At 38.1% G+C, this 14732-nt stretch overlaps 1 protein-coding gene across 2 annotated transcripts in view; it reads left to right on the top strand.

The window, feature by feature from the left end:
• Positions 1–11403, top strand: part of BRINP3 (BMP/retinoic acid inducible neural specific 3) — a 549556-nt gene extending 538153 nt beyond the window's left edge. For both annotated transcript variants that reach the window (XM_049868306.1, XM_049868307.1), the window contains one exon: positions 10236–11403. In XM_049868306.1, coding sequence (XP_049724263.1) covers positions 10236–11352 — 1117 coding nt within the window. In that variant the 3' untranslated portion in view covers positions 11353–11403. The remainder of the gene's footprint in view (positions 1–10235) is intronic.
• The last annotated feature ends 3329 nt before the right edge of the window (positions 11404–14732 follow it).

Below are 14732 nucleotides of genomic sequence, written 5' to 3'. Positions count from 1 at the left end.
TGCAAAGGCATTCGACTGTGTGGATCATAACACACTACGGATAACAGTGCGAAGAATCAGAATTCCAGAACACTTAATTGTGCTCACGAGGAACCTTTACATAGATCAAGAGGCAGTTGTTTGGACAGAACAAGGGGATACTGATTGGCTTAAAGTCAGGAAAGGTGTGCGTTAGGGTTGTATCCTTTCACCATATTTGTTCAATCTGTATGCTGAGCAAATAATCTGAGAAGCTGGACTATATGAAGAAGAACAGGGCATCAGGATTGAAGGAAAACTCATTAACAACCTGTGTTATGCAGATGACACAACCTTGCTTGCTGAAAGTGAAGAGGACTTGAAGCACTTACTAATGAAGATCAAAGGCCACAGCCTTCAGTATGGATTGCACCTCAACACAGAGAAAACAAAAATCCTCACAACTGAACCAATGAGCAACATCCTGATAAATGGAGAAAAGATTGAAGTTGTCAAAGATTTCATTTTACTTGGATCCACAATCAACAGCCATGGAAGCAGCAATCAAGAAATCAAAAGACGCATTGCATTGGGCAAATCTGCTGCAAAGGACCTCTTCAGAGTGTTGAAGAGCAAAGATGTCACCCTGAAGACTAAGGTGTGCCTGACCCAAGCCATGGTATTTTTAATCACATCATATGCATGTGAAAGCTGGACAATGAATAAGGAAGACCAAAGAAGAATTGACCCCTTGTAATTGTGGTGTTTGTGAAGAATATTGAACATACCATGGACTGACAAAAGAATGAACAAATCTGTCTTAGAAGAAGTACAGCCAGAATGCACCTTAAAAACAAGAATGGCGAGACTGGATCTTACATGCTTTGGACATGTCAGGAGGGATCAGTCCCTGGAGAAGGACATCATGCTTGGCAGAGTACAGGGTCAGTGGAAAAAAAGAAGACCCTCAAGGAGGTGGATTGACACAGTGGCTGCAACAATGAGCTCAAATATTACAATGATTGTGAGGATGGCTCAGGACTGGGCAGTGTTTCGTTGTGCTGTGTATAGGGTCACTATGAGTCAAAACCGACTCCACAGCACTTAACAACAACAACAGGAAAATCACATCAGATCACAAACTGGTGGACAGCTACACAAGTCTGTGAGTCGTGGCCTAGCCAAACTGACACACATTATTGCGGGCATAATTCAATTCATGGCCATGTTGTTCTGCTTTGTGCGTGTGTGTGTGGTGCTGATACGTTTTTGTTCCTCTTACTTTCCTGCGCTGTGTTCTTTTTGTTTGTGGATTTTCTTTTCATTTTGTTATTACACTTTTATTACTTGATATTGCCTTCACTTCCTCTTGATTTGAAAGTTCTATACCCATACCATTTATCCCCCCTTTTATTGTTTTGATGTCATCATCATTTACAGATTGGCATCTCTGTTCCCCTGTTTTAAGTCTTCTAGCTTTGTTCTGGAACTCTGATCATGTGCAAATTTTTGCTGTTGATTGTGCCTCACATAATTCTTAGATTTTCTTCATTTTTATTCACTGATTTTTCCTTAAAGGCAGTGTCCATGGGTTTCTCTTCAGTCTCACTGATTATGTCTTCTATCGCTTCAAATTTGCTCCTAAAACCTCCTATTGAGTTGTTCATTTCTGAAATTTTATTGTTTATCTTTTGGATTTCTTCTTGTTGTTAGGTGCTGTCGCGTGGGTTCTGACTCATGGCAACCCTATGTACAACAGAATAAAACACTCCCTGGTCCTGCGCCATCTTCACAATTGTTATGATTGAGTCCATTGTTGCAGCCACTGTGTCAATCCATCTGGTTGATGGCCTTCCTCTTTTATGCTGGCCCTCTACTTTACCAAGCATCATGTCCTTCTCCAGGGACTGATTCCTCCTGATAACTGTCCAAAGTACGTGAGACAAAGCCTCACCATCCTTGCTTCTAAGGAACATTCTGATTGTACTTTATCCAAGACAGATTTATTCCTTCTTTTGGCAGTTCATGGTATATTCAATATTCTTCATCAGCACCACAATTCAAAGGCATCAGTTTTTCTTCGGTCTTCCTTATTCATCATTCAGCTTTCACATGCATATGGAGCAATTGAAAACACCATGGTTTGGGTCAGGTGCACCTTAATCTTCAAGGTAACATCTTTGCTTTTCAACACTTTAAAGAGAGCTTTTGTAGCAGGTTTGCCCAATGTGATGCGTCTTTTGGTTTCTTGACTGCTGCTTCCGTGGGTGTTGATTGGATTTCTAGTTGTTGTTTTTACATGATTTTTAATTGTTATTTATTTTGACTCTTTTTCTTGTATTATATTGCTAAATTCTTCTATTGCCTTGTCTGTGTTTTCTTGATTTTGCCTCTGTTTTCATTGGTTTTGTGTGTTTTTCTTAATCTCTTTCCTAATCTCTTGGAGAGCCCTAACTATTGGTCTTTTGAATTTCATATCAGGTAGTTCCACTGTCTTTTCTTCTACTGGAAGATCATCTGATTCTTTATTTGGTCACTTGCTGGAGCCATTCTTGTCTTGCTTTTTTAAATATGTTTTGGTATTGTTGGCTGTCTCAGAGACATTAAGATATTATTTTCTGTATTTATTAATTGTGTGCTCATTTCTTTCATCCTGCTTCTTTTGTTTTGTTATGTCAGAGCTGGCAGGCCAGGTATGCTTTGCTGCTTGCTTGTCCATGGGCACAGTAGCTCTCAGCGCCTTTTCCAGGTGAGCAGGGCAGCAGCAGCAGGGCAAGCACACTTCTTGGTGCACTAGTTTGCAGAGGTGGCTGAGGGTTGACTGGGTGGGTGCTGTCTGCCTCCTGATATTGGGCCGGCAGTGTGGGAGTATTCACAGCCCCTCACCAGATAGATGGGGGTGCCAGATGGGAAGTGGCCCGGGCTTGTTTCCCTCCCTTCAGCAGCTGGTCAAGTGGCAGGAGAGGAGCAGCAGTAGGAGCAAAGTGCAGCAATGAGCATGACTGAGGATGCTTTAGCTGTTGTGACATGAGGGCCAGCCACAAGGATAGTGGCTTATGAGTCTAGGTGGGGGAAACGAAAAGAAAAGAGAAAAAATGATAGCTGGTGGGCAGGGGAGGGGCAGACCTGGCGGCCAGTGGGAAGGGAGGAAGGTGGCATATGGAGCTAAGCAAGAGGCAGATAAAAAAGGCAGAAAGGGGAAGAAAAAAAATGGCACAGCAGGAGCCAGTGGGTGGGAGCTAACCCAGGGTGATCGCTGCCGGTAGCACCCTATCCAAGCGGCGCTGTGTGACCTCTTGGGAAGGGGGAGGGAGGGGAGTGGCATATGGGGCAAGGTGGGAGGAAGAAAGAAAAAAAGGAAAAAAGAAAAGAATGGCACAGCAGGAGCCAGCTGGTGAGGGAGGGGCAGATCTCGGGTGACCGCAGGCTGGCAGCTCTCTACGGAGTGACATAGTGTGGACCATCCCTTAGCGGTTTGTGTGGTGTATGTGGCTAGGTGGGAGGGAAACAGAAAAGGAAGAATGGGAAATAAAAGAAAAAATATGGTGCAGCAGGAGCTGGCAGGTAAAGGTGGGGTGAACCCGTGTAACAGTTGGTCGGTGTCTAACCATGCAGTACAACATGGCCCATCAGGAAGGGATAGGTATGGCATATGGGGCAGATGGTGAGGGATGGGAAAGTGTGTTTCTCTGGTTTCCAGGTGCTCTGTCTCCTGTTGGGAGTTCCATGATGTTGTCTTCCGGTACTCCCTGTTTGCCCTTGTTGCTGGCTGTGCTCCAAGATGGGGACACTGTTTTGTGATAGTTGGCGGGCAACCTCCACTCCATATATCTCCTTATTCTCTGTTTCCCTTCAGTTTCTTCTTCCATTTGGTGTTTGTTCTAGTTCTTTTTCCCTTCATTTGATGCTCAGGGCTCCAATATTGAGTTCTGTATCTGTTTTACTTAATTTTGGGGTCTTTGCTGCAGAGGAACAGCGTGATGTGTCTATGTAGGGCGGCAAGTTGACTCTGCCTCTTATTATTTTTTTTAATTGTCGTTGAAAATATACACAGCAAAACATACACCAATTCATCAGTTTCAACATATATAATTCAGTGGCATTGATTACATTCTTCAAGTTGTGCAGCTGTTCTCACCCTTCTTTTCCAATTATTCTCTCCCTGCTAACATAAACCCAATTTCCCCAAGCCTTCTATCTAATCTTTCAAGTAGTTGTGAATTTAATCCCATATAGGTGGTTCTGTAGTAGAGGACAATGCTCAAGGAAGATATTCCTTACTAATTAAGCTAAGCTATTATTATTATTATCATTGTTTAGTTGAAAACCCTTGAAGAAAACTGCAGGGGATATTTTTGCTTTAAGGTTTAAGGTATAAGCATTGTCTCAGGGCAACAGTTTCAGGGTTCATCCAGCCTCAGTGGCCCCAGAAAGTCTGAGTTCCATGAGAATTTGAAACACTTTTCTGCGTTTTTCCCTCTTTTGATCCGGATTTTCCTATGGAACCTTTGATCAAAACCTTTAGTAACGGTAGCCAGGCACCATCCAGTTCTTCTGGTATCTTGGCAGTACAGGCTGTTCCATATCATTTCGTTTGCCAAGTGTTAATCCCTTTTTAAATAGTCTGTCATCGCCAAGTTTCTTTCTTCTATTCTTCATTCCTCCATTCTTCCATCACCTGATTTGTTTATCCCTCCCTTTCTTCCTTTCTTTAGTGTATATTTTTTGAAGATGTACTAGATAAATGTCAGGAATAATGCCACATGCTTGACTAACAGCACCAAAAGATCTGCCACTCATGCAGTTTGTAGTTCACTTGTTTAGCGTGGCATCACATATCCTTAACCATGTTATTGTTGTTGGGAGATATTGAGTCAATTCTAATTCATAGTGACCCCATGTGACAAAGAAGAACTGCCCCATATGTTCTCTAGACTGTAATCTTTACAGGAGCAGATTGCCGGATCTTTATTCTGCAGATCTGTTGGCCCTAGCCTGTCTGAATAAAGTTATACACACACACACACACACATATATATATGGTATTATTTTTTATTTATTTTGTCAGTTATATAAAGATACATAGAATTTAAAAATACTGGTGCATTAATAATAGCCAACATAAGGCTAATTTCCATAATGTAAAGATAATTCATACTCCTACTTTCCGATTTTATTATCTTGACACCAGCCACACACACGGCACTTTCACGCTCTGATCCTAACCATCCAGAGTTGGTTATCCACAAATTAGTACTCTGTACTTCCAACCCTTGCCAGATAAGCAAATGCCAACCTCTCTACTGGCTCTCACTGCCTCCAGTGGATTTGATAATATGCTAGAATGACTCACAGAACTTACAGTTACACATTTATTATATCCAGAAAGAATACAAGTGAACAGACACATAAGGCAAAGTCCGAGAGAGGTCCTGGCAGTGTAAGAATTTTGTTGTCCCCAGGGACTTGCCACTCTTTCCTGTGTATGCAAGTTTTTTTTTTACTCCAGCAAGCTTAAAAGAGAGAACTCCAAAGTCTAGGGTTCCTTGTAAATCATTGGGACCTCCATGTATATGTCTGACTGGAAGATTAGAACAAATGTATGGATCCATGAATATGTATGATTGACTCCATCTTGCTCCCCTCTCTTTCTGAGGTTTGCTGCAGGATGGGGCCTGAGCAGCCCTTACTCATTTATACATGTTTAAGCATTGACTGGCTATTTTAGAAAACAAAGGGGCACCTTGATTGCTCCAGAATTCCAATGGCTAGTTTTAGAAACAAGAGACTGGTCAAACCAAGCTCTCTGTCCCACACAACTTGATAAAAGTAATTTTGAATTCTGAAGACATTGATCTTCAAGATTATTTCTAACATGTTAAAATAAAGTAGCAACTGCTAAGTTTTACTTTGTTAGAAGGAAAACTAGTATGATCTTTTGGGTACATGAAAAATCTCTTCTACAGTCCTGAAACTTGCTCTAGTCTCTATTGTTAACAGCTGCTCTCACATAGCTTTTAGAAGGAGTGAAAAAGACTTATTATTGAATTTCTTTTTCCTTGAAAAACTAGTCCGCCCTTGTGAAAGACAGTAAAATAGCCAAAAGGTAAGGAGTAGAACAGAAAGGTCAAGAAGCAGCAAGTGAGAAAACCGACACACTGGGTGCTCCATCCCAGGGTAACTGAGCTTTGACAATGTGCCCAGTTATCAATATTCATACGTGACAAGCTGAAACTCAAGAAGCCAAAACACATTCCTTTAGTAATGCATCTGCGGAGACTTGAAAAGGATTGGAAAAGACTGAAAGCTGGAAAAGCCATTGCTTTTCTAAAATGTCCAAATGATTCTTTCTATAGTGCCCTAGTTTTGTGAGCTCTGCCTTTAGCCTTAGGTCTATTTATTTCATTTTTTTGTTTGGCTCTTATGATTTGGAAATATGATTAGAGCTTAGTGAGAGATGAGTTGGCTCAGAGAATTTATGCTTTGGTTTCAGGGAAGAAAATATAATTTTCAGTCCATATAGTATATATATATGTTATAGTCTATGTATTAAAAATATATATATATTTAAAAAGTCTATATATTAGACAGACATAAATAGAACTAAAAACAGAGAAAGAAAAGAATTGAGGAACAGAAATGAGTGGAATAAAAATGACAATAACTGCAGATAACACCTCAGTAATATTTATTAATATTTATTCCTATAGTCTGTGATTGATTTTAGAAATAATCATGCTATTAAATAAATCTAAAGAAGGAAGCCTTTTTTACGTATATTCTGTGGTGGAAGAATAAGAAATGATGGAGAGGAGCAGAGATACTCATATAAAAAAAAAAATACGTGGCTCATAAAGCACCCAAGAGCCAGGCATCTTTGTTATTTTGCAACCCTTAGGCATGCCCTGGAGAGTGGTTCAGAGAACTTACCTTAAAAAAGTATCTAGAAATGAACTGAATAGGTTTAGGTTTATAGTCAGTGTTTCTCCGTGTGAGACATAAAGAGGAAAACGTTTTGTTTTGTTCTGGTTTGGTTTGGTTTTACCCTATTTTCTGGGTCTGTAGAAAACACAGTTAATTTAGGGAAGCTGGGAAAGAAAGGCTTTTGTGGTGTACTTGATTGTCCAGATGTCAAAATGTATGTGACTGCACCACCTGCAACTTGGGAAACAGGTCTTCCCAATGATATTAAAAGTTCAGTGTAGGGCTTTAAGTTTTGCCTTAAAATACACTTATTGAGAAGATTTCCTTTGAGTTATCCATGTATTTTTCCTTTGATTTAACCATTTTTTTTTTTTTTAACATTCAATAAATATTAAAGGCTTATGATCTCCTGGAATTCTGTTAGGCACTGGATTTACAGCTCTAAGCAAAACACATAGAGTTCTAACAAAGTGGATATTATACTTAATGAGGGAAACAGTAGAAACAAATATACAATAACATAAAATTTTAAGTGGAGAGAAATATTATGAAGAAAAACAAATAAATGCTATGAGAGAGAATAAAAGAGATATTTCATTTTGTGTGGGAAGAGAAGGAAGAAATTACTTTAAAAAATGTGCTACCTTGCAATTGGGGAGGATGGGCAGAGACCAAAATGAGTGTTACCAGGTGGAAACCACAGGTTTGTACTGGCCAATAAACAACAGACTGAGGCGAGAGAACAAACAGGAAAGGTACCTTTATTTCATCGTATAAGGAAAAGGAGTCAGTCAGAACTGCTGCTGCCAAGGCTGCTTGCCAACGGCGGGCAGGCAAGTTACTTTTAAAGGGGTTTACCAGTAGGGAGTTCATACCAGTTAAATCAGCAACAGGCTTAATCATACTACGCAGGCGCAATGGGGTTTCCATCGAACCTCCAGGCAAAAGCAGGATTCAGATGCAAACCTGGAGTGTGGGGGGGAAGCCAGGCAAAGAAAACATGATTTCTAATACAGCGCTGTGGGGGCTTTGTCTCAAGTATTAATATAAATAGCTCAAATATAGTTCTAAATATCTTAATAAATAATTTTCATTAAATGTATAAACATACTAATACCTATATTTTACCAGCCAAACCTATTGCCATCGAGTGGCTTCAGACTCATAGCGACAGAGTAGAACTGCCCCATAGAGTTTCCAAGGAGCGCCTGGTGGATTTGAACTGCCAACCTGTTGGTTAGCAGGCGTAGCACTTAACCACTATGTCACCAGGGTTTCCATTTTACCAACAGTCTGCATATAATAAATTCTTTAAAATTGCAATGGTGTATAAAGTCTGAATGTTTGAGCACGCTTTGCATAAATTTCGAACCAAGACACCAGAAAAGCATAAGAATACCAAAAAATAACTAATTTTTTAATGTCTGCTGTTATGAAACAGACACTGTGAAATATTCTGAACACATATACTTTGAGTATAATTTATTTCTCACAAAAACTCAATATGAAAATATTGTTATTGCCGTATTTTTTCAGTTTTTAAATAGACTTTTTTTTTAGAGAGAGAGGTTTAGGTTCACAGAAAAATTGGTCAGACAGAACAGAGTTCCCATATACCTCCTCTGTTCCTATTATTAACATCTTTCATTAGCATGAGACATTTGTAACACTTGATAAAACAATACGTTATTATTAACTAAGGTCCATAGTTTACATTGCAAACCCTGGGGGCATAGTGGTTAAGTGCTATGGCTCTTAACCAAAAGGTCAGGAGTTTGAATCCACCAGGTGCTCCCTGGAAACTCTATAGGACAGTTCTACTCTGTCCTATGGGTCACTGTGAGTCAGAATTGACTTGACGGCAATGGGGGTTTTTTGGGTATAGTTTACATTAGGGTTCACTCTTTGTGTTATACGGTCCTGTAGGTTTGAAGAATGCAAAATGCCACGTGTCAACCATTTACAATGTCCTACGGCATAGTTTCACTGCCCTTGTCTTCCACCTATTCATCCCTTTCTATTACCATTTTTCATATGAGAAAACTGCAGGTTAAAGAGGGTGTGCAGCTTTTCCCATGGTCATACAGATAGTATACGTATTTTATAGTCTACATATTAGATAGACATTAATAAATAGAACTGAAGCAAAATAGTGAAAACAAGAAATTATCTGATTACAAGATCATGCTCTTTTCATTTTTTTTTTCTTTTTAAGCTGAGATTTTTAAAATACCAATAGAATTTGAGTAATGTGAGAAAATAGGAAAGGAAGTTCTTAAATTGCCATCATAATTAACTTGATTTCCAGGTATAAATAAGAAAAATGTTAATGACTCAAATCAAACATACTTGACTAATGCACTTAACCCTTATCCAAATAACTAGTAGTTGGTTTTAATATTTTCATCTGCTTCCTTGAGCAGGTGGTAAGAATAAAATCAAACAGGTTTTAAAAATGTTTCTCTCTCAGTGTTTCTCAGTTTCAATGTTGCTAGAACTCTAAGATTTAAATACCTTGATCGACAATTTAGCCTTGTTTATTTTTCTTCCACTTTTCTTTTAACTTCTATTCAGGCTACCTGCTACAATCACTACCAAGAGTGAATGAATGAACAATCATCATTTATTGTCTCTAATTCTACCCCCTAGATATCTTATGATAAAAGTACTTTTATTTTCTGTTGTTCATTATTATTTCCAAGCAATAACTGCTCCAATTCCATTCATGGTAAACTTCCAAGTAGGCCTGAAATTTCTGCAGAAGGTATCATGTTCAGAAATGCTGTATTCTAATTTGAATCAAATATATGTATACCTGGAAACCCTGGGGCTTGGTGGTTAAAAGTTCGGCTACTAACCAAAAAGTCAGCAGTTCAAATCCACCAGGCGCTCTTAGGAAACCCTATGGGGCAGTTCTAAGTTGTCCTTAGGGTCACTGTGAGTCAGAATGGACTGTATCTGGGATCTTTGGTGGCCAGTGGTTAAGAGCTTGACTGCTAAACAAAAGGTGGGCAGTTCCAATCTACCAACTGCTCTTTGGAAGCCCTATGGGGCAGTTCTACTCTGTCCTGTAGGGTCACTGTGAGTCAGAATCAACTTGATCGCAATGAGTTTGATTTTTTTTTTTTTTTATTGCTTATATCAATATCTAATCTTGCATACTGATCAATGACAATATATATGTAGTATTTTTTAAGTTATGAACTACATCCCTCTTTTATCTCTTTTGATAGCTGACTGCAGATAAACTGAAGACATGATAGGGCAGCTTTCTAGAGCTAAGGTTTACTTTATTACAGTGCTCAATAATAGTCTTTGTATTTACATAAATTTGTTTTGTTTTGTATTTCTAGAACCTCCACGTACTGGCTCACTCGTATCCAGTCTTTTCTCTACTGCAATGAGAACGGCCTCCTGGGCAGCTTTTCCGAAGAGACCCACTCCTGCACATGTCCAAACGACCAGGTGGCCTGCACCTCGTTCCTGCCCTGCACGGTGGGCGATGCCTCGGCTTGCCTTACCTGTGCCCCAGACAACCGCACGCGGTGTGGCACCTGCAACACCGGCTACATGCTGAGCCAGGGGCTCTGCAAGCCCGAAGTTGCTGAGTCCACGGATCACTATATTGGCTTTGAGACGGATCTGCAAGACCTTGAGATGAAATACCTGTTGCAGAAAACAGACAGACGAATAGAAGTCCATGCTATTTTTATTAGCAACGACATGCGCCTCAATAGCTGGTTTGACCCCTCCTGGCGTAAGCGGATGCTTCTCACCTTGAAGAGTAACAAGTACAAGTCAAGTCTGGTCCATATGATCTTGGGTCTCTCTTTACAGATTTGCTTAACTAAAAACAGCACCTTGGAACCAGTGTTGGCTGTTTATGTCAATCCCTTTGGAGGAAGCCACTCTGAGAGCTGGTTTATGCCTGTGAATGAAAACAGCTTTCCAGACTGGGAGCGGACTAAGTTGGACCTTCCCCTCCAATGTTATAACTGGACGCTGACTCTGGGCAACAAGTGGAAGACATTTTTTGAGACAGTACATATCTACCTGAGAAGTCGCATCAGGTCAAACGGTCCCAATGGCAATGAGAGCATTTACTATGAACCTCTGGAATTTATTGACCCTTCCCGCAACCTGGGATATATGAAAATCAATAACATTCAAGTGTTTGGCTACAGCATGCACTTTGACCCTGAAGCAATTCGGGACTTGATTTTGCAGCTGGACTACCCCTACACTCAGGGATCCCAGGACTCAGCCCTTTTGCAACTACTAGAAATAAGAGACCGTGTAAATAAACTTTCCCCACCTGGTCAGCGTCGTCTAGATCTTTTCTCTTGCTTACTTCGTCATAGACTCAAGCTGTCTACTAGTGAGGTGGTGAGAATCCAATCTGCTCTGCAGGCGTTTAATGCCAAATTGCCAAACACAGTGGATTATGACACGACCAAATTATGTAGTTAACCATAAATGTCAAGCACAACCCAAAATCTTGAAGGAGTTTTTACAGTGCTTTTGTGGAACAGTTTATGTTTGGAAGAGTAAATTTAAATTGTCTTTTCAATATCTGTCTTATATCAGTCAATAACATTGGATGGCAATTTACACACATGAACTTGCTGACAATGAATATATTATACAGCAGTTTTGGTTTATGAATGAAATAAATACTGACACCAGTCTAGAAGATGTTCTACTTTTTACAATAAATTTCATTTGTAATTTTATATGTTCCGTGGCAATGCTTTTGTGCATTACATCTTCTAGAGGGAGCATAAAAAGATACCAATAAAATTTTGTAGCTGAACAGTTATTAAAAAGAAGTGCTGTGGGATTCCTTTTTTTTGCCCCCCATGACATGAGTTCTATTTTGGTATAGTTTGTAAGTACATAGTGAGAAAAATCATCCAGATTTTTTTTTTTCAATAGATAAACAGTTGAAAGTCCCTTTTAATACTCTTTAATAGAAAACCCAACTAGGCAGAATGCTCAGTATTCAGTTGGGTTTTTATGTTTAACAGTATAATGGTAGTGGTATGTTTATAAACCTTTCCTAGAGACACCATCATCATTTAAATAGATAAAAGATTTCTCAAGTCAAAAGCAGAACATTCCAGCAAACATACATAAAAATCAGTGTGATTATCAGCATATTATGGAGAACGTAAACCCTTAATTTCCTTAGTAACGTGCCATGTCATTCTCTTTCTGCATTCTAATAACTAACAATCAGCATACTCTACACACTCATTTTCATTTCAAGTACTAAAAACCTAGTTATTCTAGCACTTTACCCATGTCAGTAAAATATCACTAGAATTCACAAATTATCATGTATTGGAATAAAATAAATGCTCAAATAACTAAATTCAAACGTAAATAGATGTATTTATTTTTCTCTCAGAGAAACAACTATTGTTAAAAGATACTTTGAAGAGCCAGCTATTTCAATATAAAACTGACTTTAGTTCCAATTTTTGGTTTGAAAGTTAAACTAAGATCCCATATTATCAGTGTATAATATTAAATGTACTAGTACTTTTCAGAGTACTTTTTATATGAATTTAAATAGTATTTTTGTTTAGGTATATAAATGTATCTGTAAAGTGTGTTTGTAGTATTTATCCCACAGCTTTTGTCTAGGTATTTTATAAATATTTCCTCATAATTTAAGCAAATGCATTGCCCAGATCAGCTCTCCTGTTGAGGTTGTGAAGGAATTTCTAAGGACACAGCGAAAGAAAACAACATAGCTGGAAAGACTATGATAGGTGACAAAAAGACTGCACAGTCATTCTGGATTCTTGGGCTAATTGTTTTCAATTACGAAGCAGTATAAGGGCAAGTAGACATTTTAGACACAGATGCTCACTGAATACCTACCACACAAAAACATTGTCATTCCACCTAGGATCTGGGTAGCTGAATTTTTTACTTTGTTCAAGTGAGTTTTTTTTTTTTTTTAATTTGCTTTCTATTGTTGTAGGTTTTTCAGTAGTAAATACATACAATTATTAAACATTCATCATCTTTCTAGTATCCTATCCTGTATTTTCTTCATTTAATTCCAAGAACAGTAACTTTTGGGTTATTATTTCCTTTTTCTTAGTGAAAAAAAAAAAAAGAGTGGTTTGTCAGATTCTCCAAGATCACACACCAAGGCAATGAAAGACCAAGATTCTAGCAGATTTTCCTGGAATAAATCTGTCTTCTTTTCATCTCACCATTGAAATATAAATCAATCGTGCTATTGCATTTAGTGTCATTACCTACAAAGCTATATGGAATCACTTAAGAAATGGAGACATAAGTCAACTAACATTACGAAACACATACCTTCACATTACCTGAAAAGTTGAATAAAACCAGCATTTCATCATTCAAAATCAATCATTTACAGAGTGACCAGGCTTATCAAACATAGGCAATCGTTTCAAAAGATATCTGCTGGGAAAGTCACAGCTGCGTCGAGGGCCTCTTTTGGAAGAGTCTTGGAGGCCCAGCGGTCCAGGGGTTCTGAGCCCCAGAAACCGCTTGAGCAACATGCAGCATGCCCAGTGCTCTGAACCACAATTCCCTAGTACTTAAGAAGATTGTCAGCAATGCTAATAATTTTATGGATGGCTTATGAGTGAGAAGTTTCTACAGCCACAGATAAGGAAGAGCACAACTAGGGTTTTATCCTTGGACTTCTTGTGCCTGGCATAGAACAAATTATTTTATCTTCAACTGTCTTGGTAACACCCTTTGAGTGACTCCTTTGCATCTCTCTGTCTAGTTTCCCACCGAAAGTAGAGAAGTAATATGAATTCCTTTCTCTGAAAGTTGTGCCTAAGGTAACATGAATACAATACAAATAAGTGTACCAAACAAACTCAAAAGTCCTATACAAATTTATGGATAAATAATCAGCACACTCTTTTCATGTTCCTATTTCTCACATACCACTGGATGTTGTGTAGTATCCTGTAAACAATGGACTAAATGACCTGTGTTAATACAATATGTGTTTACCAAAGGTTACATGTTATTTCCTTATTCTGGATGGGAGAAAATACAGCCCGTAAGCATTTCGATTTTTCTCCATAGCCCTATATAAAATCATTTCTTCTCAATTTTTTTAGAAATTTGACAAATTTTAATAAAAATTACTGTTAAAATCTGGTTTAGAACAAAAGTTATTTTAAAAAAACAGAGTATTTGACTTCTTTTTCATATATTGGCTTTTTGATATACCTAGTTCAGGTCTTTAAATTTATCTTGAATTTAATACATTCAATAAAACTTGAAATTCTGAAAATAAAAACTTATTAAGAATATATTCTCTCTAGAAACATATGTTACTGCTCCAAATATTTTCATGAGCAATGTAGTTTAACCTGACTTGGTATCCCCAGAATCTCAAAATGGGTTTATAGCCAATTAAACCAATATCCAAATAGTCACTCTCAGTTCAATAAAAATCCTAAAATTGCTGTCAGTTTTCTCTAACTGAACTTAAATAAAGATGATCCATTTTTCTCCATTTTTTTAATTTTATTTATTTTTTTTGTGATTCTTGTCAAAATATGAAAAAATATTTTGGAAGAAACCAGACCAGGGGTTGCCCTGTAATCCTATATGTCCTTTAAATAACACTTTTATTTTTGTTCCCTTCATTTTACATATTGAATTTCTCTTCGTTTTTCACAAACATAAAATTTACTCATTTGAAGAAAATAACCAATCTGAAACAACTTTAAAAAAAGTCTCTGCTAAAGTAGGAGTTATACATTATAGTAATTCAACTGGAAACTTGGAAGTTTTGGAAACCTAGTATAAAAGACAACTTTTTAAATAATAAA

This window comes from Elephas maximus, chromosome 24, assembly GCF_024166365.1.
Source record: "Elephas maximus indicus isolate mEleMax1 chromosome 24, mEleMax1 primary haplotype, whole genome shotgun sequence".
Lineage (NCBI taxonomy): Eukaryota > Metazoa > Chordata > Mammalia > Proboscidea > Elephantidae > Elephas > Elephas maximus.
Note: the sequence above shows the minus strand (reverse complement) of the source record. Positions and strands in the feature narration are given on the sequence as shown.